This window comes from Plutella xylostella, chromosome 21, assembly GCF_932276165.1.
Source record: "Plutella xylostella chromosome 21, ilPluXylo3.1, whole genome shotgun sequence".
Lineage (NCBI taxonomy): Eukaryota > Metazoa > Arthropoda > Insecta > Lepidoptera > Plutellidae > Plutella > Plutella xylostella.
Window position 1 is genome coordinate 1,009,987 of NC_064001.1, and position 25,269 is coordinate 1,035,255.

General features: G+C 39.2%; 4 protein-coding genes across 6 annotated transcripts; 2 read left to right on the forward strand and 2 right to left on the reverse strand.

Moving 5' to 3' along the window:
* The first annotated feature begins 10 nt into the window (after positions 1 to 10).
* LOC105381713 (heterogeneous nuclear ribonucleoprotein M) lies at positions 11 to 18,384 on the forward strand. Of its 3 annotated transcripts, XR_007267500.1 has the most exons (14): positions 11 to 169; positions 310 to 504; positions 1,181 to 1,343; positions 1,450 to 1,552; positions 2,119 to 2,239; positions 6,877 to 7,023; positions 11,759 to 12,109; positions 12,571 to 12,796; positions 13,065 to 13,165; positions 13,975 to 14,110; positions 14,614 to 14,687; positions 16,717 to 16,863; positions 16,946 to 17,016; positions 17,373 to 18,384. XR_007267500.1 is itself a non-coding variant. In XM_038115700.2 (12 exons), exons 2-11 carry the CDS (start codon positions 322 to 324, stop codon positions 14,667 to 14,669), a joined length of 1,587 nt encoding a protein of 528 aa, XP_037971628.2. In that variant the 5' UTR covers positions 11 to 169; positions 310 to 321; the 3' UTR covers positions 14,670 to 14,687; positions 15,227 to 15,464. The 3 variants fall into 3 exon arrangements, 2 of the variants coding, with proteins under 2 accessions (XP_037971628.2, XP_037971629.2); XM_038115700.2 differs by lacking the exons at positions 16,717 to 16,863; positions 16,946 to 17,016; positions 17,373 to 18,384 and adding an exon at positions 15,227 to 15,464; XM_038115701.2 differs by lacking the exons at positions 16,717 to 16,863; positions 16,946 to 17,016; positions 17,373 to 18,384 and adding an exon at positions 15,227 to 15,464 and having other exon boundaries at positions 11,759 to 12,100.
* LOC125490146 (cotranscriptional regulator FAM172A homolog) lies at positions 17,529 to 19,561 on the reverse strand. Its single transcript, XM_048628441.1, has 5 exons — positions 19,393 to 19,561; positions 18,905 to 19,163; positions 18,420 to 18,795; positions 18,088 to 18,175; positions 17,529 to 17,874 (listed from the first exon to the last, which is right to left on the reverse strand). The coding sequence occupies exons 1-5, from the start codon at positions 19,439 to 19,441 to the stop codon at positions 17,663 to 17,665; spliced, it is 984 nt and encodes a 327-aa protein (XP_048484398.1). The 5' UTR covers positions 19,442 to 19,561; the 3' UTR covers positions 17,529 to 17,662.
* A 482-nt stretch (positions 19,562 to 20,043) lies between these two features.
* Positions 20,044 to 21,357, reverse strand: LOC105381716 (syntaxin-18). Its single transcript, XM_011551506.3, has 2 exons — positions 20,449 to 21,357; positions 20,044 to 20,251 (listed from the first exon to the last, which is right to left on the reverse strand). The coding sequence occupies exons 1-2, from the start codon at positions 21,259 to 21,261 to the stop codon at positions 20,063 to 20,065; spliced, it is 1,002 nt and encodes a 333-aa protein (XP_011549808.3). The 5' UTR covers positions 21,262 to 21,357; the 3' UTR covers positions 20,044 to 20,062.
* A 409-nt stretch (positions 21,358 to 21,766) lies between these two features.
* Positions 21,767 to 24,466, forward strand: LOC105381717 (m7GpppN-mRNA hydrolase). The gene is made up of 4 exons (XM_011551507.3): positions 21,767 to 21,955; positions 22,114 to 22,276; positions 22,868 to 23,086; positions 23,593 to 24,466. Exons 1-4 carry the CDS (start codon positions 21,879 to 21,881, stop codon positions 24,316 to 24,318), a joined length of 1,185 nt encoding a protein of 394 aa, XP_011549809.3. The 5' UTR covers positions 21,767 to 21,878; the 3' UTR covers positions 24,319 to 24,466.
* Positions 24,467 to 25,269: the final 803 nt, after the last annotated feature.

Here is a 25,269-nt window from a genome sequence, read left to right on the forward strand (position 1 = left end):
TTCGAAAAAAAATCAAACCGCCATGTCCGCCATCGCCATTTTGTTTTGCCAATGCTGAACATTTGCCGGATTGCCCGGCGGATTTTATTGTTTTGTTTCGTGTTTTAAACAGTGATTGATCAAGCTTGATGCAAAATCAAGTTACAATAATTATCCAGTAGATAACCAGGTAACCAATCCATATAATTTATACTAAAAAATCCTTATCTTAGCGTGACATTTGCCGCTTACACGCATTCACGCTTGTAACAAACAATCCGCTTATCCTGTTAGCTTGGAACACCTTCAAGTGCCATCATCTATTTGCAGATCTAAGCTATCATGGACAACAATCGTGAGAAGGACCGCGACCGCTCGAAGCGCGGCGACCGGCCGTCGAGGTTCTCTGACGCGACTCGAGACCGCTCCGGCGACCGCGACCAGGGCGACAGCAAGCGGCTGTTCGTCTCCAACATACCCTACGAGTACCGGTGGACCGAGCTCAAGGACCTGTTCAAAGAAAAGGTATGTTTCTGATAAGGGAGTGAAGGTTTTATTAAAGCCTGATAGTTTTCTAAAGCCTGCAACCCACGTTGGCCGAGAGTTGTCGAATGAAGGCCAATGCAAACATGTAGATGGAATATTTGCCTTGTATTACCATGCTCGGCGTCGCTTGCCTAGGTTGGTCAAGTATGAGTGTATAGCTCATTTGTCGTAGCTTGTCACCACTTGCATTTGCTGGCGATCACTTTTGTCACTTCATAGTGGTGTGTTTTCTACACAAATGTCACATGTTCATACGTTTGGCCACTTATCTAGGCTGGCCTAGCTCCGGCCAAGTATTGCAGGCTGAACAATTAACATGTAACATCTAACAACTGAGGTACATAAGTTTGCGTTTGCCTGTGTTGTTAGAAAATACAAAAGAATTCTGAACTCTCTTAATTGAAATATATTTCTATGTTCTCTTAATTTTTATTTTTTTTGTCCACTTTCTCATCTGCCATCAATATTCTGTCTAAATCAGATTGTATGTTCATTATCCCTCTTGTTCTCTTAATAGGCTTAAAAATCATATGTTTTTGTTTCAACCCTATAAAAACGCTTGATGATTGACCCCGAGTAGTTGCTCATTTGTGTGCCCAAAAGTGGAACAGAGTGTTTAACCAATGTCTAACTCCTGATTTAAACTAATTCCCAGGTGGGAGATGTAGCATATGTGGAGTTGTTCAATGATGAGAACGGCAAGCCGCGGGGGTGCGGGGTGGTCGAGTTCTCCAGCGCGGAAGCCATGAAGAAAGCCCTCTCAGTCATGCACAGATACGAGCTGAATGGAAGGAAACTTGTACTAAAAGAACAGTCAGGTAATCTATTATTTATTTATTTATATTTTCGAGTCTGTAACATTCATGTACAAAAATTTTTTACATATAGGTACTGTAATTCATGAATGTATCTTAATATTTTTAGGCAATGAAAGAGGAAGAATAAACTCGTCACAACGAGGAGGCGGCGGTGGCGGCGGCGGCGGCGGTGGGGGCGGCAGAAACAACCGAGGAGATGATAAAGACTGGTGAGTATCAATAGCCATAGACAGCACTGGATTTTCTAAAGCAAATGATGTGACTTATTTATGCAATTTGTCTTCTGATGCCTCGCAGGGCTGTGAACAGTATAATAACAGTACCATTCACCTGTTTATATAATATGTAGATATGTCATCTCAGCTCTACGAGACCCATATTGTAGGCTCTGTCTAGCTTGGGGTCAGATGGTCGTGTATGAGACATCCCCACTTATTCATTTACATAAGTTAACCAATAGAATAGAATAAATCTTTATTCAAAGAAAACTCTGCCTACCCCGCAAGGGAGTACATTAGTACAAGGCGTGAGTGCGTGTTTTTTTTTTTTTTTTTTCAAAGAAAACAACTTATGTTATTACATACATCCCACAAAACCAAATGTAATATGATTTGACTGTGGGACCAAAGTCATATTTGTCCCCTTAGTTACATGTCCACTCAAGTAACTTAGATCCCCTTAGAAGTACGTTGTGAGGGATAGCAGACAGAATTCCATACAATATTAATCTATTACTTTCATTCACATCCTTTCATGCTTGATTGTCCATCCGCAGGGGCATGACGGTGAGCAAGCCGCGCGAGCCGGAGAACTACAACACGTACGGGCTGAGCCTGCAGTTCCTCGAGAGCATCAACGTCATGCCGCCGCTCTGCAAGAAGGTGTTCGTCGCCAACGTGAGTCAACCCCACTGTGTCTAGTGTCTAACAGCAGGGGCGTGAGTCAACCCCACTGTGTCTAGTGTCTAACAACAGGGGCATGAGTCAACCCCGCTGTATCTAGTGTCTAAAAGTAGGGGCATGAGTCAACCCAGCTGTATCTAGTGTCTAACAGCAGGGGCATGAGTCAACCCCACTGTATCTAGTGTCTAACAGTAGATGCATGAGTCAACCCCACTGTATCTAGTGTCTAACAGCAGGGGCATGAGTCAACCCCACTGTGTCTAGTGTCTAACAGCAGAGGCATGAGACAACCCCACTGTGTCTAGTGTCTAACAGCAGGGGCATGAGTCAACACCACTGCATCTAGTGTCTTACAGCAGGGGCATGAGAGAACTACATCCAACTGTATTGAGGACTTAATGGTGTAGTGGTTAGTGACCCTGACTGCTGTGCCGAAGGTCTCGGGCTCGATTCCCGGCCGCTTTATGTGTATGTACAATAAAGCCTACAAGGTTTTCCAATAAGAGGTGTCATTTTAATATTATAAAAAAAAACATTAAAAAAATATAAGTGATCCGATTTATTATACAGGGTTATTGGTAAGTAGACCGGATCCTTTCAGGAGGTGATAGAGGAAGGCATTTCCAGTCGATTGAACCCAATAATGTATTATCCTAAACTTAACCATTTCTAAGATATTTAATATTTAAGGTTTTTTAAATTTTTTGCCAAAATTGTATGCTTAAAACCTAAAATAAAAAAAACTAGCCACATTTTAATAATTTTTTTGGTTGTTTTGAATAAGTAACACCTTAATTAACTAATTAAAATAATCAAATGTGCATTATTCGACTTAAATTAGACATAATAACTCAAAATAGTTAAACATTTTGAAAAAATATTCAAAACGCAAAAACAAATAAATTAAATTAAAAAAGATTTTCATATAACATTTTTTTGTGCACTTCAGCTTAAAAACATGGTCGACTAATAAGCTTTCAAACAAGATAATTCAATACCAAATCGATTAAGGTATCACCAAGATATGACCAAAACAACCAGCACAGACGGACAAAATTCAACAGGAAAACTAACAAAATTAGCCCAATTTAACGGTAAAAAGTGTAATTGAACGGACTGATTGGTAAAAAACAAGAAGTTAAAATATTACTTAATATCCAAAAACTTGATATACTTCTTATATCTGAAGCTCACTTAACAGAAAAAACATCTTTTAATTTGGAGGGGTATAGTACCTATGCTACGTACCACCCTGATAACACCTCTCATGCAGGCACTGCAATTATTATAAAAAATACTCTTCAGCACCAATTACTCCCAGAGTGTAGATCAACAAAAATCCAGGCAACTTCAATAATGATACATGATAAACAGAGTCCAATCACAATAACATCCATCTACTGCTCGCCAAAACAAAAGAGGAACCCGGAGACTACAGAGGAGGATTTCAATAGATTCTTCGAGTCACTTGGTCATAGATTTATTGTCGGAGGGGACTGGAATGCAAAGAATCTACAATGGGGATCACGCCTCACCACAACACGAGGACGCAACTTAAAAAAGAGCATGGACTACCACAAGCTTAATGCCCTGACAACTTGTGAACCAACATACTGGCCCACTGACCCACAAAAACTCCCAGATCTGTTGGACTTCTTCATCTACAAAGGCGTGCAGACTCACTTTCTGTCAGTAGAAAGCTGCCATGACTCATCCTCGGATCATACACCAGTCATAGCGACTCTGAGCTATACCATTATTGAACGTCCCGTCAATCCGTACCTGTGCAACAATCACACAGATTGGGAAAACTTCAGGAGACATCTTAATGAAAACTTAAATCTCAAACTTTGTCTGAAAAGTGAAGATGATATAGATACTGCCACCGAACATATCATAACATCCATTCAAAGAGCAGCATGGGCAAGTACTCCATCCCAGAAGAAATCAACTAACAATAAATCACACTCCAATCTTCCGTTTATTGTAAAGGAGAAAGTTTTAGAAAAACGTAGACTTCGACGCATTTGGCAGAATAGCCGGCATCCAGCAGATAAACGGGAATACAACAAGGCAGCTGCAAGCCTCAAAAGGTTTCTTGTGGAAATTGAAAATGACACACTGCAACAGCGCTTAGAAAACTTGACAGCCAAAACTCCAGCAAAAGTTGAAAACTCCCTGTGGCAAACTGTCAAATCACGAAACAAACCACAACTGGCTCAACATCCCCTAAAAACGGATCGTGGCGAGTGGGCTAAAACGGACCCCGAAAGAGCTGAAGCCTATGGCTTATTTCTAAGTGATGTGTTCCAACCGAACAGCAGCATGGGAACAGAGACATTAGATGAAGAAGTTAGAAAGTTTCTTGAATCTGACCTACAACTCAGTCTACCCTTACAACACTGCACACCGACAGAGGTCCGGAATACAATAAAACTACTGGAACTAAAAAAGGCACCAGGATTTGATCTAATAACAGCAGAGATACTAAAACAACTTCCTAAAAAGGCAATAGTATTCATAACCACACTGTTCAATGCTATATTGAAAATGTCATACTTTCCTCGTGTATGGAAAGTTTCCCAGATAAAAATGGTACCTAAACCTGGGAAGCCTCCGCATCTGACTTCCTCGTACCGGCCAATCAGCTTGCTACCAGTGCTATCGAAAGTACTAGAAAAAATAATCAGTGCTCGATTAAATCAAAGCCTAAAAGACGCCAGTACTATCCCTGACCACCAGTTTGGGTTTAGAAAAAACCATGCCACTGTTGAACAAGTACACAGGGTCTGCGAACACATTAGGGAAGCTCTGGAATGTAAGAAGTACTGCTCAGGAGTGTTTTTGGACGTGCAACAAGCCTTTGACAAGGTATGGCATAATGGCCTGCTCTACAAGTTGAAAAAGTCACTGCCCCACAACTTGTACCTACTACTAAAGTCATATTTAGAACATCGCATATTTTATGTCAAGATTAATGACTCAGTCTCAGAGTTCTACGAGATCAATGCAGGAGTTCCTCAGGGCTCAGTACTGGGACCGTCGCTGTACCTACTCTATACTGCTGATGTGCCTGAATCAGACAATGTGATGACCGCTACCTTCGCAGACGATACCGCTGTTCTTGCTTCCGATGAAAATCACAATCTGGCATCTGAAATGTTACAGAGCCATTTAGATAAAGTAAATAAATGGATGAGAGATTGGCGAATAAAGGCTAGCGCAACTAAGTCGAATCATGTCACATTTACCTTAAGGAAAAAAGACTGCCCTCCAGTGAAACTTGGAAATGAAGTGCTCCCCCATCAATCTACTGTAAAGTACCTGGGCTTCCACTTAGACAGGAAACAAACTTGGAAATGCCATATACAGAAGAAAAGAGACGAGCTAAATCAGAGATACCGATCACTGGAGTGGCTTATGGGTAGAAAATCCAGAGTATCACTTGAAAATAAATTGTTGATTTACAAAACCGTCCTGAAACCCGTGTGGACCTACGGTATTCAACTGTGGGGAACAGCAAGCCAAACAAATATTGAAATCCTACAAAGATTTCAAAACGGAGTACTCAAAGCCATTGTAAATGCACCCTGGTTCACCAGAATGGATGAGGTGCATGAATATTTGAAAATGCCTACCGTGAGAGAGGAGGTTGCAAAACTTACAAGAACCTACCGAGACAGGATTGTAAATCACCCAAACAAACTGGCCACTGACCTTACCAGTAATGTACCCACCAGAAGACTAAAAAGAAAAAACATCTGGGATAACATAGACCAATAATACATTAGAAGGCAACCTGACAATGGGAGGGTATGCCTGCAAAGCCAATCATAAACCACGAAATGAACTGCTTATGGTTATATTAAACCGATTGCATGTTGGCAAACAAAATATGAAAAAAAAAAAAAAAAAAAAAAAGTGTAATTGTTTTCAGTCCTGTTAACTTTAGTATAGAAACCCCTACTGAGTTTTCTCCGCTTTCTCTGGTTGTTTTGGTCATATCTAAGTGATACCTTAATCGATTTGGTATTGAATTATCTTGTTTGAAAGCTTATTAGTTGACCATGTTTTTAAGCTGAAGTGCACAAAAAAATGTTATATGAAAATCTTTTTTAATTTAATTTATTTGTTTTTGCGTTTTAAATATTTTTTCAAAATGTTTAACTATTTTGAGTTATTATGTCTAATTTAAGTCGAATAATGCACATTGGATTATTTTAATTAGTTAATTAAGGTGTTACTTATGCAAAACAACCAAAAAAATTATTAAAATGTGGCTAGTTTTTTTTATTTTAGGTTTTAAGCATACAATTTTGGCAAAAAATTTAAAAAACCTTAAATATTAAATATCTTAGAAATGGTTAAGTTTAGGATAATACATTATTGGGTTCAATCGACTGGAAATGCCTTCCTCTATCACCTCCTGAAAGGATCCGGTCTACTTACCAATAACCCTGTATAAGTTATTTGATTCATTTTATTATAAAGTATGTTTATGAGTCGATTGAGTGGTGAACTTTATCTATACTAGCTGCTAGTATACTACTGCGTTGTTATCATGTATCAAATAAAGGTTTCGTTATCTTTAAACCAGCATGTTTCTAACCAGTATTATTTGTTAATTCCAGTTGGACTACAAGGCGGACCGCGTGAAGATCAAGGAGATCTTCAAGATGGCGGGCAAGGTGCGCAACATCGACCTCGCCGTGGACAAGGACGGCAATAGTCGCGGGTTCGCCGTCATAGAGTATGATCATCCCGTGGAGGCTGTACAGGTAGGTCACAAGAGTTTATAATAATATTAAATCATTTATTGCAGACTGTATGTCCATAAAAAGTTAGTAAGACAGGTACAAAAACAAAACAATAAAAAAACAACATAGAAACTTAAATTAAGGGGATCCCTAAAGCTAAAATGCTAAAGTCGGCTTGATATACTTGATTAGATTGGAAAAACGGTGGCTTCTATCACATTGATAAAAATATATTTTGTAGCAGAGGGTATACTGAACATGTTAGTTGCTTATAAATTGGTGCAGGATTATAATAAGTATGTTAAAAAAAATTGCAAACACACCATGTCTTTTGCCATTTTTTGACTTATTATGAAAAAACCCTCGAAATCAGAGGGCCCATTTTCATGGAATCTTATATGTATGTGTAGGTAATTAAATTCTTAACAAAGTTACCTTAAAGAGTTGGATTTAATGGACCAGAAGTCAACTTTTTTTGCAAAAAACTAATAAATTCCGGTTTAAAAATGATGACACCGTGACAGATTTCAGATTTCTTCAGTCGTCGCCCTGGTGGCGGCCTGTTAGGAGCGATACCCACGCCATTTTATTTTTTATCAAATATTTCACAAAAACTGATTAAATCAACAAATTATGACTACAAGTATTATAATACATATGCATTTGCTATGGAAAGTTAATTTTCTAATCATTTTAGATGCAGAAAAGCCGAAAATTCTTAGAAAACATTTCGCCTTTTCGATTTGTTTACATTTTTTACTATAGAGTTACAGATGCATAGATAAAGGTAAACATTGCACATAATGACACTTATTAGATTCTCCGAATAAGAACTATACGGTCAATGCAGTATGCCAAAGCGCGAGCCTGTTTATATTCTGAGGGGTAATTTATTTTATTTTAACGGTTGTGTATGGTAGGTAAGCTACACAATATACAGGGTGTTGAAAAGTAAGTTCATAATTTGTTTTATTTGAAACCAAAAACCGTAGTTACTTAAAAATATATATATTTTAAGATGTGGTAGTCTGTACACTACAGGTTGTTAAAAATAAGTAAGTATTTTTAAAAATTGAAGATCTAAAATTTACATAATTTTTTAAATCTATTTAACAAGCTTTGCAAAAAAGCGGTTAAGTGCGACTGTATCTCGCCATGAAAAAAATGAAATGTTTACTGTAGCTATGAATTTTATGCGTTACAAGTGGAATAAAATACCGCATAATATTATGTACAACTATGTAAGAGCCTAGTTTTAAAAAAAAAACTCATAAGAAAATATTAAATTTAAATACACAGGTTTTTTAACCCCTGAAGGAAATAGAGGGGTGTTATAAGTTTAAAGTAAGGGCTGATTTTTTTTTTTTAAATTAGGGTGATAGGTAATGTATATTTTTAATGATTTTTTCAAATAGATAAATGTTATACCATTTTTAAATTGCCATAAAATTACCTATAGTTATAGTTATAGAAAAGGGCAGGGCTACCAGTGCCCATTCGCCACTGCAACCTAAAAGATCTATAAATTATGACTCCCCATGCCGAGTCTCACTCTACAGGCCCAGGTCTTTTATAAACCTGATATTACCTATACAGGATGTTGCAAAAAGGGTATACTGTGCCGAAAGGGTTTGACTCAGGGGTTATTCTGAACAACTTTTGTTCTCCAAGTTTTGGAAATTCTCGAAAAATAAATTCGGTCTCTATAGTAAAAAGTCACGTGATCGAATAAGTTTCTATGTAAAAGGTTTTGTTACGTGAATTTTCAAAATTGTAGAAGAAAAGTGGATCAGAATGGCACCTAAATCCACTTTTGGCTAAGCTTTATACCCTTTTTTCAATACCTTGTATAAAATATCGTCAGCGTCACCTTAGATCGTAATCATCGTAACTCCTCGTGACCAAATTTTAGAGGAGACAAAAATACTGTTTTATTTGTAGTTCTAGTTGGCATACTACCCACCTAAAGTTTTTTTTAACTAGCCTAAAAATGATTTGTTTAGACAGTCTATCTTCCTGTTCAACCGCAGCCTGAGTGCCAGTGACTCAATGACTGAAAGGAGGCCATTAGTGCTCCTAAATAAATAAAGCAGGCCTGTAGATTATCTTTCAGTGTACCGACACATCTGATTGCTGTAAGAGCCTGATAAGCTCTTCGAACGAGTCATACCTCTGTGGTGGTACGGTTTCGACCTTTCGGACAGTCAGTTTGGCATCCGAAATGCGGATTCGAATAGTGGGTACAATACTTTGCGTTCGTTCACTGTCGGAGCAGGATAAGAACCACGGGCGAGTTGTTGCGCTGGCTGTTTGCTTAAAAACAGTAACCGCGTTCAACTCTATCCCCTAGAGGGCGTACCTTTAGGGCGGCTCTTGTATACCATCACTTGTCTTCTTATCTGCAGAAAATTGACAGAGGTCATACGTGTCTAACAAGTACATTAAGGACGCGAAAAGAGAGGGTTTGTTTTCACTGAAGAAGTTCAGTTGCGGAGTTCCACAGCGGTAGGTCTTGGACCCCTCTGCTGTGGAACTTGGCATACAACGCGGTCCTGCAAATCAAGCTCGCAAACGGCGTTAGCACAGTGCATTTTTCTAATGTCACACAGGTCGTGAGGTAGGCTGAGAGCCTCCTTCGGGGATGACATCCCAATGATTCAGTACGAAAAAATTGCTGCAGCTGTGCTCGCCATGCAGTGCATGGGCTACTTCCGAATCTGGGGGGCTGTTGCAAAGGAGTCCGTTGCCTCTATACGGTACGGGTTCCGTGCGATCTATGATCCTTCCGGGAGCACCTGTCTTGTCAAGTCGAAGAGAATGGCTCGTATTCGACGCAACCTGCAGTACTGGTGGGATTGGTTGGAGGACAGGACAGCAGGAAGCTGCAGCAGCCGTCATGCTGTGATTCGACGCATAGATGCAAAAAAAAGTTGAAAGTAACTTCATGTTAATAAAATATTAGATCTTAATTTAACAACATAACATTGCAAAAAAAAATTAACATTGTTGAGTATGTTATTGTAATTTACTAAAGTAGTAATAAAAACAAAGGCTTATTGCATAGTTTTCGTTCACGTTCGCCTACATCGCACGTTGTATATGAGAATAAAGGGTATAATTACTAAGTTTTCTTGTTTAAAAATCACGGTTTGGGGTTTAGAGGAAAACAAATGGTAAAATGCGGAATACAGTTTTTTTTTTTTCGAATAAAGAGGAAAACATGTGAATTCAAAAAACGTTTCTATTGACACCAAAGAGTACTTTTCGCCGAGAAAAGTGGAGTTACAATGTTTGCGATCTAAAGTGATGATAGAACTAGAACTTATTTTTTCAGTTCACCTGCTGTTGAGTGAAATCGTAATTAGGTAAATGACTCCTTGACATGAAAATAACTTTTTTTTTATAATCGTTATAACAAAACCGTTTTTTTTAATACAGCAATATTTGTAGGTGTACTTACAGTGAGCAAAAGAGCGCAGCAAGGTGTAAATTTTTTGGTTTTTAAGAAACAAAAATATTATTTCTATCATATCCCAAATACACATAAGTACTTAAAAAAAAAATACACACTCTCGCCTTGTACTAATGTACTCCCTTGCGGGGGTACTTACATGTTATTATTTTTCTGGTGACCTCCCCATATCCCTTTGCCAGCTACGTAACCTTTTGTGACACCCTGTATATGCAGAGTTCTGCAAACTACTGTTCTGCTTTTGAAACACCAAAAAAAACAGGTCGTCTAACTAAAAGGTCACGTGACAAAAAAAAAATTATATGAAGAAGCGTTTTTTTCATGAATATAAAAAATTACGTAGGATAAAAGTTTTTCAGAGTGACGCCTGAGTAACGCCCTTTCGGCTAACTATACTTTTTTTATTACACGGGGGCAGAGTTTAATACAACACCCTGAACTATTAAACTCTGATAATATTTTCGCGATTTTTTTACATTCTGATTTCATTTCCTGGCTTAGAAATAACATCAATAACATGCTGCACACGTAGGTTTCGGCATAGTATTAAACCCTTTTTGCAACAACCTGTATAAATATCGGCACGGGTACGACTTTATATATAATTAATTATTAAATATTAAAAATACTTTCAAATAAAAATAAATATTTTCGTATCACAAAACAATATTACTTACTTAGTATATTTTTAACAAAGTGGCATGTCTTCACTTTTCTGTTTTCGAGTACTATGTTAAAATTTCATGTCATTGTCCGTAGAACGCCCCGCATACCTCAACCCCCCCTCACTAGATTTGACAGATTCTGATTTTCTTCCAGCTTTAGTGACAGCCTTAAACATTCAAGGCCACCCAGTGCTGATACACGTTTTAGTATCGAACACAAAACATAAAAGTGGTGGTAGGTCGTCTACTGGCTTTCTGGCGTGAGCTTGGGTGGCATAATAGCTAGTCACCCCATAGGTATTCCGTGTATAATAGATAGAATTTGATAGAAAGATAGACAAAACATAGAAGAAAGAACACCTCACAAACCACAGATTTATCATTTGTTACTTGAATGTTCGGTGTTACTTATGGTGACGAAGTGACGATAGGAAATGAGAAAACTCAATAAATTGCAGTAGTTCATTCTAGTGGAAAATAGTCCTAGGGAGTTTATTTCTAGACATGCACAAAGGTCACATTCGTCCAAGCAAGGTTCAGGTTCAGGCAAGGTCAGAAAATAAATCACTATCTTTACATTTTCAGCGCCTTCTACAAGTAAACTATATTTCCATTGCAGGCGATATCAATGTTCGACAAACAAATGCTGTACGAGCGCAAGATGACCGTCCGCATGGACAAAGGCGTGTCAGAGAAGTCAGAATTCCGTCTACCAGAGGGCCTGAAGAGCATCGGTCTAGGCCTCGGACCCAACGGGGAGCCTTTAAGAGACGTGGCCAGGAATCTACCGCAGACACAGCCAACGCAGAACCTGAGTCTATCCAACACTGGGACAACGTTTGGGACCAGTGTGCTGGGAGCGGTGCCCAATGCCGGGGTCTCGTTGAACGGGCTGGGCACGGGGCTCGCAGCCAACTCCTTGAACACCAACTCTGCCCTCGGCAACAGTTTGGGTCTGCAGGTGAGAAATGTGAGAATGTTTGGTTTTTTTTGGTTGCTTGGTTATGGGTTGACTGCAATTTTTTTACTGCACTTTGGGTTTAACTAAGCATGATGTAATTATTTTGTAATGTGCCCTACCCACATAGCATAGGTAACTTTTTTGTCATTGTTGATCGGCTGATTGAAACAATACTCAGGGGAACGTGACCTTACGTTGGATTGGTATTGGTGACGTAATGGCAAATTGAACTGCGCATTATCGTTGTGCATTGAATCTGGTGCAGATGACATCAACACTTAAATTATAAAAAAGGAACGATATCATTTTAGTTTGTTTATTTATTGACTGATATTCAAAGCGATATCATTCCTGAGTTTCGAAGGCTTTTCCGGAATGTTTCGGAATGCCCACAAGAAAACCTTTATATCCCAAGTGTACCTCACACAGAAAAGCTAATGTATAATATGTAAATCTGTAATTCCTTCCAGGCTCTAGGCCTGACCGGCCTCGGGGCGCTTCAGAACCAGCTGCTCCAACAAGGCCTGACCGCCGGAGACCTCGCCTCGGTACTGTCGCAGGCCAACGTTGGCTCCAACCTTGGCTCCAACCTCGGCCTCGCCGGGGACCTGACGGCCAACACGTTGTTGGGAAATAGTGCGTTGACGAATAATGTGCTGGCTGCGAATAACGGCATGGGCAGTGGCCCGATGTCCGGTGAGTAGATGAAATTATAGTAATTATCATTGAATGTATGAATACAGCGGGTCAACAACTCAACACGCTTTCACATCTACTGCCATACCGCTGCGAGTTATGCCTCATCATCTTCGTCGTCTTCTTCCTACTGTAAATATTGGAAAAAAAACTAAATTATTTTATTGGTTACATAATTGACAGTTACAATTATAAAATAAGGGTGAGGCCACACGAAAAACTACAAGCAGGTACATGAACGATACATAACAGTCCAATTCGCCCGCAGGCAACCGGCAGATGTCGCAGATGCCGGCGGCGGGGCAGGGCTACGGGCGCGACGGACAGCCCGCGCGGGACAAGACCTCCGACATGGTGTGCATTAGCAACGTAAGTGTGAACGTGAACTGAGTTATTTATTTATGCCGAGTTGCAGAAAGGGACTTTAAGCTAATGTCGACATTAAATCTATGTCTGTCTCTTTCTGTCCGTATACTGTCAAAGCAAGGCAACAATACATTTAATGCCGACATTAACTTAAAGATCCTTTCTGCAACTCAGTGTTAGATAGATAGATAGATAAAATATTCTTTAATTGTACACACACATAAAAGGAACTTACATAACTTGATACTAACAAATATGTACAAAAATGGTGGTCTTATCGCTTAAAGTGATTTATTCAAGACAACCTTTTAGGGTGGAAGGATATTTTGATTAAAGAGATTATTTAATCCTTAACCTAGTCAGAGGCCTTCGGGCAGCTTGAAAACATCTGACAGTCGGGTTGCCCACTTACCCGACAACTCTCTCAGCACAAGCTTGTTTGTGTTCGGTTAGGTGGGGATGTGATGATGAATCCATTACATACCTAATGCTCACCACTGAAATCTCAGAATATCAGCGGTCCGATACCCATAACACAGGCTCTGCCTAGCTTGGGGTCGGATGGCCGTGTGTGAGATGTCCCCACATATTATTATTATTATTATATTATATCTCCTACGCTTAGTTGCCTTCTACTACCAGAGATTCAGACAACATAGGCTACCCACCCTTTCTTGGTCCTTCGAGCCGGACATTACATATAAAAATTGTGCTCATTGTTATGTATCTAAAATAAGCTTGCAATTTTGCTTAAAACTGTGTTTTTGTGCAAATAAATAATCATTTATTATATTATTTGTACACTTCCCCAGTTGCCGCCGACGGTGACGTGGCAGCTGATACGGGAGAAGTTCTCCGAATGTGGCGAGGTGAAGTTCGCGGAGATGACCGGCCCCGACGCCGCCATCGTGCGCTTCCAGAAGGAGTGGGACGCCGACCGCGCCATCAGTATCCTTTACACACTGAATACTAAATTACTAGATAGGTACGGTGGCCTGCGCGTAAAAGTATACAGGGGGAGTTTTTAAAATAGCGATCTCAAGCTCACATGCTGCTCAAGCACATCCACATAAACACCACAGCTACACACATCACACACAACACGACCCCGGATTTATAACAGATGTAGTTGGTCCCTTCATCATCAGGGATCGCTATTTTAAAAACTCCGCCTGTATACTTTTAGGCGCAGGCCACCGTACATGTCACGTGTAAAAATATAGGTCACGCTGGCACCTCATTTGGCTATTCGTAATTGTGATTCGATGGTTGCTATATTTGCCAAATACCAAAAATGACAAATTCGGCAATAATTTGGCGACCACACATGGCAGTTTAGGCAAATACGAATAGACAACCTGGGGTTGTAGCATCACATTCGCTACCAAAACCACGCGCTACAATGGTGTTGACTAATTGACAATAAATAGTTTCCTTAGCCCGTTGTTCAGAAATGTTCGACCGCACCCGCATCGATGGACGGACCATCGACGTGCGCTACTTCTGATACCCCGCGCCCGAGAAGGTAAATCTCACATTCTACCACAAGTCTCTCCCTGTAGATCAAACCTCTCTCTCTCAGTCTCTCTCTCTCGGTGTTGGATGGAAAGAGATATCGGTCAAGTCTTTCACGTGAAAAGTTATGAGCACCATGTCGAAACCATTGGAATATTCTACCGAATAGCATCGTCTGGTAGTTTTGTGACACATTCTACCACCAGGTTCTCGAATCACAAGAAATATTACATCTATATTTCAGTAGGAGTCTTGTGAGTGTTAAATCTATAAAAAATCATTCCAAATTAACTTATGAGGCTGTGGCAAAATTGTTAGATATGTAGTTTCGGTCGCTGAAATCGCGCGACAATGCGAGCAAATGCAACTTATGTCACAGTGTGTCGTACAATACCTACTCGGGCATCTTGGCGATATTTCATGAAGTCTTGTCTTCAAATATCGACCCTTTTCATTGCGAAAGACGTTGCCATTTGCACTGCCTTTCACCTATAAATTGTGTATCATTCAGAGAGAGTTGTTGAACAATATTTTTCTTTATGTTTTCAGGAATGTTGAAGTCGGTCGTTTTGTGGGATTTTATGAAACTACTTCATGAATAGAAATAATGCTGCTTTTCCAATTGTCTTGTTCGTGATTGCAATGAAATTTTGCTCTTGATCTGTAAGTTTTAAGGCTAATCATCGGTTGACATGAATGATTGAATAGTGTTTATTTAGGAAATGATAGTGTACGTCGATTGACTAGAATATACTAATTTTAATAAAAGTAACAATTTAAGCTCTTATTCTTGTTTTTTTCGATTCTTGTTTGGCTTTTTGCGACACTTATAATGTTCCTAGTACGGCGGCCATCTTGTCAGCTCTCAATGTTGGTGTGCTTTTCTTTTCTTGTACAAATTAAAGGATTGAAAATCATCATTTCAAGGCTGTAGTTATCTTATATTTTGTAAGTGTTTGTCAAGCTTCATGAAATGTAAATAAGTTGAAAAAAAGAGACCTTATTTCATGCCTTCCTCTTGTATTCTTTCGATAGCTTGACTAACTCTTTTCAATATTATTCGGTCTAAGACCAGTACTTCTAGGTCTATATATTTTATGTAGATGGTGTCTGCAGTTAATTCAATGTCAGCCATCCTGTGTGAGACGCTTGATGTTTATGTTGGGGAGTTAGTAGATAAAATTGTAGATTCAAATTAAAATTGTTATTTTTTATAAGAAAGAAAAGGATTTTCTACATTTCCAATCGCTTGATTGGTTGGGTTAGATTTTTCCTTCTCAAACTTTTCATCTAAACGCAAGGTTTTTATAGTATGTATCGTTTAATCCTTATCTTTCAACCTACACGGCATTGCCTGATTCATTTTGCTAAAAAGTTTATGAAACAGTCGTACCCATAACATTTGTATCTCTACACTTATAACCAATCGCGAGTGTATTAATTGATGCGATATCAGTTGGTTCTAACAGGTCCGACCTTTCTCCTCTATCGCTTCAATAAAACAGGTTTTTAATATATCTGGGTAAGAATCCAAAACGAAGACTACAAGGGAGGGCCATCTCATCAGTCAAAGTTGTGATTGTGTTGCGGCGTTGATTGTCGACGGCCGCGGCAGGTCCGCACTCGCTTCGGTTTCAACATGGCGTCCATTGGTCTGTCAATATTTGCGAAGATCTCATTGAAAGTTACCGGGTAAGTTGCGTCCGCGAACACTGCATTTTGATCACTGTTGCATGGGGCTTTTGGTTCTATTTGATGTATCAAACGAGTGGCTGCGATTTGTGGCGAATTCTGCTTTGTGGGTGCCCCTCGTCAGTACGCCGTATGCGGCGGTCGGCTGTGTTATGATAATATTCTTTGTCAGTCGCATAATGGATGATCCGTCACTCCCAGAAGAGATTGTTAACACTTTTTTTATTTGTCTCAACAGAATTTCTACGTCGGCGGTTTGGTGACATCTTTCTTTTGAAATATTGAAAAGTTTTATTCTATTATTGACTGGTTTTTGCGGTACCTAATGCACATTTATATATTTTCAGGTGTACCCAATGGACTGATCTAAAGTCTCTGGAGATGTAAACTATGAGACAGTCAAATGATATTGACAAACACAACTGGCTAATTTTGGAAAGATTGCCAGAATTCATTTAAATTTGGTACCATGCTGGATAGATGCAATGATCCTTGTAAGTATAGAGTATCCCTGCCATTAATTATTATTGATATAGAAATTGTTATGATTAGTATGAATATTGATTTTTATTTCAGTATTCGAGATGACATGCCTCGATCTGACGGCGAAGTGGTTGATGAAAACACGGCACGGAAAACGATAGATGGTAATATTTTTATTCAACTTTCTTTATTTATTTTATATCACAAACTCATTGATTGAGCATGATGACCGTTGTGGTTCCTTCGCCCGCAGCACACATCAGAGTGTCTATTACAGGCTTGATAGTTTATCAAGTTTTAGTTTTGTTGGGTACAAAGTGACGCCTGAAGCGAAAGCAACCAACTTTTTACGTTTTCTTAAATAGCGAATCCCACAAAACCGGCTCTGACGGAAACAATCAGTAATCTTAAATTAATAAACCGCCGTAAATCTGTATAATAGATCTTATGTTGTAATGGTTGGTTGGAACATACGTTTTGAAGTTTCAAATTAAATATTTGTGCCATTTTTTTCTTTCAGACTGCGGCTCGAGAACACATAATAATAAAATAAAAAATCTTGAATATTATGTCGTCTTTGGATTTATAAATATTTATAGTTGGTAAAGTAAGTAGTGGTAAGTAGTTTTTAACTAAGTATACCAAGAAAGTAAAATGGGAGAAAGTAATAAAATAGGTATTGAAAGATGAATGTTTAAATTAATTATGTTGTCACAGGATAGATATTTAAGTACATAAATATTTGTCTATCCCAGATTTAAATTCGTAAAAAGCACTTTTACACATTTCACGTTTATCCACTACAAAACATCACCCAGAATCGTAGGTGTATTCTTTGACGAGGTCATACTTGGCCTTGGTTCTACTCTTGCTTTTTCTCTTGGTATGAGGCGAGAGGAGAGGCGGCGGGGGCTCCATCTCAATGCATGGATATTTGGAGTAGTACTTCTTGAGTTTTTTATCAATAAACTTGAAAACGGAGTCTTCACAAGCTTTAGGCGCTTCCATTGCCGATCTACAACCTGTAAATCAATGGTAAAATTATAATTGTACTTAACACCGGTAAATAAAGAAACAATATGAAAATGGCGGCTATTATAGAGGTTAGAGCATGGAAGTAATAAGTACAACGTAAGTACTTTTTACTTCCATGGGTGAGAGTTAGTCTTGTATAAATCCTACTTTAAATTAAAAACTAAAAGGATGTAGGTATTAGGACTTCAGGGCAATCTTACCTGAGCTTACTCTCCTAATTTCCCCTCTGGGTGTTTCTAACGGCAAATCCAGTTTGCGCGATGAAGAAAGAACCCACTGTCGTCCGACCTGCATACACACATGATAGCACTTATGGAAACAGTTGCATTAATGTAGGAGTAGAGATATCTCTGAACATAGATAGAATTATTGGATATGGTGTTTTCCTAATATTATGATTCATACTTATTGCTCAGTGTTACAAAAATACGTACCTCTTATCAAACTGTGATATCAGTTATCTTATCAAATAGTGCATTATTGATTATTAATCATTTCACTAAGTATAAAATTCATCAAAAACACAACTTACTCGTCTCATAAAACTAGTATGTACACTGTGTGGCGGCGGCACTAACCACATCCTCTTGTAGTCTGTAGGAGCGAGCAACGCAACCGCTCTCACCCTCTTCTCAAAGCTCTTCCTCACTCCATGGTACAGGGCCCCCACATATTGAGCTTCATGGAAATATGATATGATGACGACAGACGATGCCCTGGCTCGTGCCACGTACTGGTTCCACACATAAACCACATGCTCTTCTGGTGTTCCGCTGTTAGGGATCTTCTTGCGACAGTATGACAGGTAATTGACACCACAATTTGTAATTATGACTCCATAGTCTTTATCTAAAGCTTTCTTTATGTATGATAGTTGGGTGCCCTCGTAAAAGTGAGTTTTTGAGTGCCTGTAAACAAAACTGTGTTCGATAAATCCAAGAACTTTGTTTGGTAAAATAATTTAAATTTTAGATTTACTTAAGTATACGTATTTATAATTTTTACCAAATTTCCTACCACCAGTTCCAGAAGCCTGCCCATGAGCACACAAAAAGTAGCAAAGTTTTTTTGCTCTCATAATCTTTTGAAGCGAACACACACGTTCCTGTTTTGTCCCAAGCACCCTCCGGTACGCCCAACTTGATAAGCTTGATTTCGCTCTGTAGCAGTTCAGACATGTGGGCGAACAAGGCGGATGAAATCTCCTCGGAGTAGGAATTTGCGTTATAATGGATAGTTGGATTGCCATCTCTGTCCAAATACTTGAGCTGCCCCTCTGTAAGTATAACATGGTATTATAAAACATAAGAGGTAAAAACTTATTCAATGTTATTATGGTGCAATATTATTGATAGTAGTCGTTTGCACAATATTATGTAGGTAGGTACCTAACTACTTACAACTTATTATTAGGTACATAATATGATAACATAGTTAGATATTTTATTAATATAACATGAGACTTGTATATTTTAACGCGGATAAATGTAATACTAGGGACTAACCTGAATTAAATCCCAGTCCAAAATCCTTGAGGGTTTTTCTTGTAGACATTTTACAGTAGTGTAAAATTACTTACTATTGACGAGATATTAACCAATATTACACCTACTTTCTTTATCTATGTCTTATGTAGGTACTTTTAGTTTACAACAATATTACAATATAATAATAAATAAACTAACTATTATAATGAACCTTTACCGCCAAAATCAAACTCACGAATGAAATGGATGAATGAAAACAAACAACAAATGAAATATGTTCTGAATGATATGTACTAGTGATAGTAGTAGTATAGTGTTGGCTGTTTTCCGGTTAATCGTAGGTACCTACTCTGTGGTGCAGCTCGTGTGCATAAAATTGAACTTACACGAGACCAGTGGTAAGGACAGTGTTAATATTTACCATGTTGGTCCACCGCGCGATTGCAACTACTGCGGTACGGTAGCGAAACATCATTTCGCATTTTACGAACGAGTAGCCACAGCAAGGAACATAAGTAACTAGGTACTTCTCAAATGAGATGAGCGAGTAGTTAATTTATACATTTTTTATATCTTAGATAAGATTTAAATTTGATGAGAATGGGATAGATATTAGCATTTAATCCTAGATCTCTTCAGTTTTTGTCTGTATTCAATAAAAATATTTTGCACATATTACATTTATAATTTATTCATTGTACCAGTCAAGGAAAAGCAAGGTGAATGACATAACTAGCAGGAAGAATAGGATGTAGACCCTCATGCCCGCATTCCTCTGTATGGCTTGCTTGATCTGGTCATTAGCATCCTTCACATTCTCCGTGGCGCCCACCACGGTGTTTGCTATCCGGTCTATGTCTTGCTCTTGTTGTAAGATCTGAAACAAATTGAACAATCATGTGACATTTGTTATCATAATATTACAATTTAAGGATGAATCCCAGTGTTTCCATTGAATCCAGATTTTTAAAACAATAAAATTGGAGACATGTAAGACTAATCACGTTTATGATTGTCGGTCCATGAATAAAGCATCAATAATAATATTATAATGTTGTATAGATCTATGTATACCTTTTCAGTAAATATTTCCTGTAACTCAGCAATGTGGAGTACTTTGCTCTCTATTTGTTTGACCTCCTCCGTCATGCTGTTGAGGTCATTGAGCAGCTGGCTGTTCTCAGACTCAAACATCTGCAGCTCTTCGGCACTCAGCTCAGCGTCAGACATCACCGCCACATCATTCTCAGTAAAGTCTAGTTTATTCTTCACAGTATCTGGCTGGTCTTGGAGACTATTATTGCCAGCATATTCACCTTCACCATTTTCTTCTAACAGTGGACTCTCTAGAGTCTCCTTAGTAATGAAAGGATTTGGAATGTTGGATTTAGTCTTTGGGAGCTCTAGTTTTGAAAGTTTGCGCACTTCCAAAGCTCTTTTCACTCGCACTGCCTTCAGTTCACTGTGTATTTTACAAACTGCCTTTAAGTAGCTGTCTATGAGGTCGATGACCCCGTCCATGTACTCACGCGTCTGGTGAGAGACGGCCACCTTGCGGTTGTCATTTCTAAACTCTTTCAGGAGGTGAGAGCAAGTGTTTATGATTCTCTGGGCGCCGGTGTCTATCTGGTCTCTTTCGGCTTCGGTCATTTCATTTCCCAGTCCACTGTCGAAGAAGCTCAAGTAGCCCTCCTTGTGCTGCAGCAGGAAGTCCCGCAATCTGGTTATTTGAGAAGTAATCTCTTTTGCGCTTGCCAAGAATCCAGTCTTCGGTTTCGGTCGAAGAATTCGCTGTTTATCTTCACTCGCAGGACTCTGTATCCCGAACGCTTTGTTACGAGTTTTCACCGCTTTTATACAAGCTTTGAACAGAGGAGTTATATCCATTTTTTGGCTTTTCTCTTAATTTTAAAACAAATAAATAGAGAAAACTTGGTTTTCACCAGTCAATATTTTTTTTACTCTAGACTCTACACGTTGACAGGACAATGAATGACATTGACAACTCGACATAGTACTGTTTTAAAGACGCCGACACATTAGCGGACAAGGCTTACGGACGCGGCTGTCAGCCGCGACTGATAGTGTGCGTCGGTCGGACGTCTAAAAGCTGAACGAAAAAGACGTTTGAGAGCGATCCGGCACAAACTGTCCCAAAAGACCGTGCCCACTATCAGTCACGGCTGACAGCCGTGTCCGTAAGCCGCGTCCGCTAGTGTGTCGGCGTCTTAATAATCGATCACAGACTACATAATCGATCAATAAAATTTTCAGTCTTTCATTCATGATTTGATTTGATTTCATTCATTCCCAATATTCCCATTCGTGCATCTGCATATTCTGCATTCACTCAATCACCACTCAATTACCTACTCTGTGTCACGCGGCGCGACGATATTTTTGTTCATTTTTGTTGACCAAATGAAAGAATTTTTCAGAATCGCTTTTCGAGTTATTTATTTTATTAATTTCTTGATTTGAGTGGCTGCTGGTTATCTTCAACCATGGATCAAGCTGGAGGAAATCCAGGAACCACAATAAAACACTCGATACCTATTGATATTCTCGATGATTTGTGCAGGTATTTACAAACATAACTTTGTTATTTACTAATACAGTTGTTATTTATTGGATTCTTGCAGAAAGTACCGTCTCATCTTTGGTGCAACAGTGTACTCTCATACTCTTCAAGTTTTCCTCGCTATTTAACCAATAATATCTGTTATTTTTTTGTTGCAGTCGTTTTATTATCAACCTACCGCCAGAAGACCGCGGCAACCTGGTCCGCATCTGTTTCCAAATAGAGCTGGCGCACTGGTTCTACCTGGACTACTACTGCACGGACGAGGCGCACCGGCTGCACCCTTGTGGCATCAGGGAGTTCGCTGCACACATCTTTCAGGTAAGGACTTGGTATAGCCCTAGGAGATTCCTATAAGAAATAGGTACCTTTTATGGTGTATGCTTTTAGGATAATATCCATTCCCAAGATACATCTAGTCATATACTTCAAGAGGTGCATAAATCTTTTTTCGAAACCACAGAAGAACTTCAGACTCACCCATTAGTCCAGTAATACAAACTTACACTATTATCACCAAAATGGTGGAAGCACATTATCAACATATGAATTGATGCAACAAGTGTGTTTTACCAACATGGTGTTATGTTGGGTGTTCATAGTGATATTCTAGTTATAGAAAATTGTATAGTGGACTTGACTCATTCAAGCAAGCATTGCATTTCATAGGGTTGATAGCCTTTTAGTAATAATGTATTTCTGCCATGTAACATTTACTAACCTGTGAACTGTCTATCAAATAACCTATCAATAGGTATGAAAATTAATCCCCTTGTGATCCAACCTAAATGAAATAAATGGTGCCCATTCTTGGAACCCTACATCGCTTATAACTGTTAAAGAGTTTAACTGTATAAGAGAGCTCAGCACCTGATGATGTTGATGAAGTGCAGGCTTCTTTCCTTATTCCAGCATGTCCCAAACCTGCGCGAGCACGTGAAAGGCCTGGACGCGATCCTCGACAACTGGCGCGAGTACAAGCTGACGGTGCCCACCTACGGGGCCATCCTGCTGGACACGGACCTCACGCACGTGCTGCTCGTGCAGTCCTACTGGACCAGGGCCTCCTGGGGGTTCCCTAAGGGGAAGGTGAATGAGGATGAGGAGCCGTGGAAGTGCGCTGCCAGGGAGGTTGGTCGCTTTTGTTGTTGTTCTTTTTAGAAGTTTATGTGATTACTACTTGAATTAATATTTGTAGTGCAAAGACACTTAGAGGTGTGGTAGATATGTATTTTAGTTTAGTTGTTAGGTACATACTCACTTTGTAAATCAGCCTAGTTTCGCAAAAAAATAAATTGGACTAGAGGGCTTTCAAGAATAGTCTTGGGAAAGCCAAGGTCTTGCGCTCAATCTCTACAGTCCTGAATCCTGAAGGTTTCCAAGCCCACTGACCAGTAATAGTCTGTTATCTTATAGCTGTGTATCTGTATTGCTTGATAGCCATAAATGCATATTTTATGTACGTAATTAATTAGTAATATTACATGCTAACATTCAATAACAATAAAAAATATCAAACAAGTCTAAAGGTTATCATCACCTCTATAAATTCAGTACATCACTAACAACAAAACTGTAATCCACATCCAACAAATTCAGTACATTACATACAATAAACCACAATCCACTTCCGCCAGGTGCTAGAAGAGACGGGCTTCGACATCAGCGGCATGATCAACAAGAACGAGTACATCGAGGCCATGATCCACGAGCAGGTGGTGCGGCTCTACATCATCGGACACATCCCGCGGGACACCCACTTCCAGCCACAGACTAGGAACGAGATCAAGGCCTGCGAGTGGTTCCCTCTAGCCGACCTCCCGGCGAACAAGAAGGATATGACCCCGAAGGTTAAAATGGGAGTCAGTCCAAACGCCTTCTTCATGGTTCTGCCCTTCGTGAAGCGCATGCGACGCTGGGTGTCGGAGAGGAGCAGCAAGACATTCACGAATAGCACGCGGAGAACCAGACACAAGTCCATGGGAGATATAGAAGCGACAGCCACAACGTCCAAAGCCAAGCCGAAGCAAATCTCGCAAGGACTGCAGAATGAAATCACAGAATATCAACAGAATAACCCCGTGGTTCCCAATGTTGTCCCCCCTAATCCGCCTAACCCTAAGTTTAGTACCAAGAACAGTGTGTCGAAGACTCCGAATAATAACGGCACTCGCAAGGAGAGGAAACATTCCAAGAGACAGCTGTTCACTCCTCAGAACGTGCACTCCAACAACTTCTCTCCCGTCAACAAGGAGAAGGCGAGCCCGGAAACGGAACCGGAAGATCCGTTTTGGTCGTTCGTGGCGCCATCTTGGGCCAACTTCAAGTTTGACAGGCGCGCCATATTGGAATGCTTGACTTGAAATTCCACGTTTAAAATGATCGGTTAAATTTCTTCCGACTTCGGCAAAGATGATTGTTACATTTGGTAATTTCGTTTACTGTCGGACGTTGATTTAAATTTATTAGTTGACTAATAAAATGACTATTTAGATTTACAATGAGACTTTATTTCGGTTGTTTGATTTCTAATAAGTCGTGCTTGCGATCCTAAACAGCTGAAATAATATTTGTATGGACCCTTTGGAGGTTGAGCATTAAGCTCAGGTAGATGGCAGCTTGATATACCTAAGCTAGGACATAGGTATCATTTAAAAAAAATGAGATATATTTTTAAAACACTATAATTCAGCTGTATAAATCTTTATTTCGAAAGTCAAATTAATATCACATCAATAGTATAATATGAATAAATTAAACCTATAAAATATCTTAAAAATAAATTCATCAAAAGAATAGTATGTAAGTTTCCTCTAAAAAAATAACAAATTGGTTTATTTTCTCATGAAATTGATTCAGGTTAAGTTATGTAAAGTAGGTATATTTCTGTACGATTTTATCAAAATTACTTAATATACCAACAAAATAATTACGCTATTAAATCTAGATTGGTGAATAGGATAATTCTATTTAACAAATTTCTACGGCTCTATGTAGGTAAAAGACTTTCTAAGGAATGGGGATAAATTTGCTAACCAATCTAGCGTTCACACTATCTACAGGCTATGTAGGTTAGGACATTCATAACTCTACAGGGTGTTTTGACCAAGGACTTTTTAATCCGAAAGAACTTATGTTCTGAATACGCAGTAGACAACCTGCATGGTAAGTGTGAGTTTTTATACCGTTCGAGAAATGGCGAGTTAACGAGAATTTTTACACGCGCTGCCTGCACTAGCTCCGCGCCATATTAATTTCTCACTGCTCGATCGGTTAAGAAAAACCTACACTTGGGGCTTTGAAATCGGAATACT

Excerpts from the sequence above, each read along its gene's own strand:
- LOC105381713 (XM_038115700.2), top strand. The coding sequence starts at position 322 with ATGGACAACAATCGTGAGAAGGACCGCGACCGCTCGAAGCGCGGCGAC. Across the intron at positions 7,024-11,758 it reads ATCCCGTGGAGGCTGTACAG|GCGATATCAATGTTCGACAA; the intron begins GTAGGTCACAAG and ends TTTCCATTGCAG. Across the intron at positions 12,797-13,064 it reads GGGCAGTGGCCCGATGTCCG|GCAACCGGCAGATGTCGCAG; the intron begins GTGAGTAGATGA and ends ATTCGCCCGCAG.
- LOC105381716 (XM_011551506.3), bottom strand. The coding sequence starts at position 21,261 with ATGGATATAACTCCTCTGTTCAAAGCTTGTATAAAAGCGGTGAAAACT. Across the intron at positions 20,252-20,448 it reads AGGAAATATTTACTGAAAAG|ATCTTACAACAAGAGCAAGA; the intron begins GTATACATAGAT and ends AATTTGTTTCAG.
- LOC125490146 (XM_048628441.1), bottom strand. The coding sequence starts at position 19,441 with ATGTCTACAAGAAAAACCCTCAAGGATTTTGGACTGGGATTTAATTCA. Across the intron at positions 18,796-18,904 it reads GCAGGCTTCTGGAACTGGTG|GCACTCAAAAACTCACTTTT; the intron begins GTAGGAAATTTG and ends TTTTGTTTACAG. Across the intron at positions 18,176-18,419 it reads ATACTAGTTTTATGAGACGA|GTCGGACGACAGTGGGTTCT; the intron begins GTAAGTTGTGTT and ends GTGTGTATGCAG.
- LOC105381717 (XM_011551507.3), top strand. The coding sequence starts at position 21,879 with ATGGATCAAGCTGGAGGAAATCCAGGAACCACAATAAAACACTCGATA. Across the intron at positions 21,956-22,113 it reads ATTCTCGATGATTTGTGCAG|TCGTTTTATTATCAACCTAC; the intron begins GTATTTACAAAC and ends TTTTTGTTGCAG. Across the intron at positions 23,087-23,592 it reads GGAAGTGCGCTGCCAGGGAG|GTGCTAGAAGAGACGGGCTT; the intron begins GTTGGTCGCTTT and ends CACTTCCGCCAG.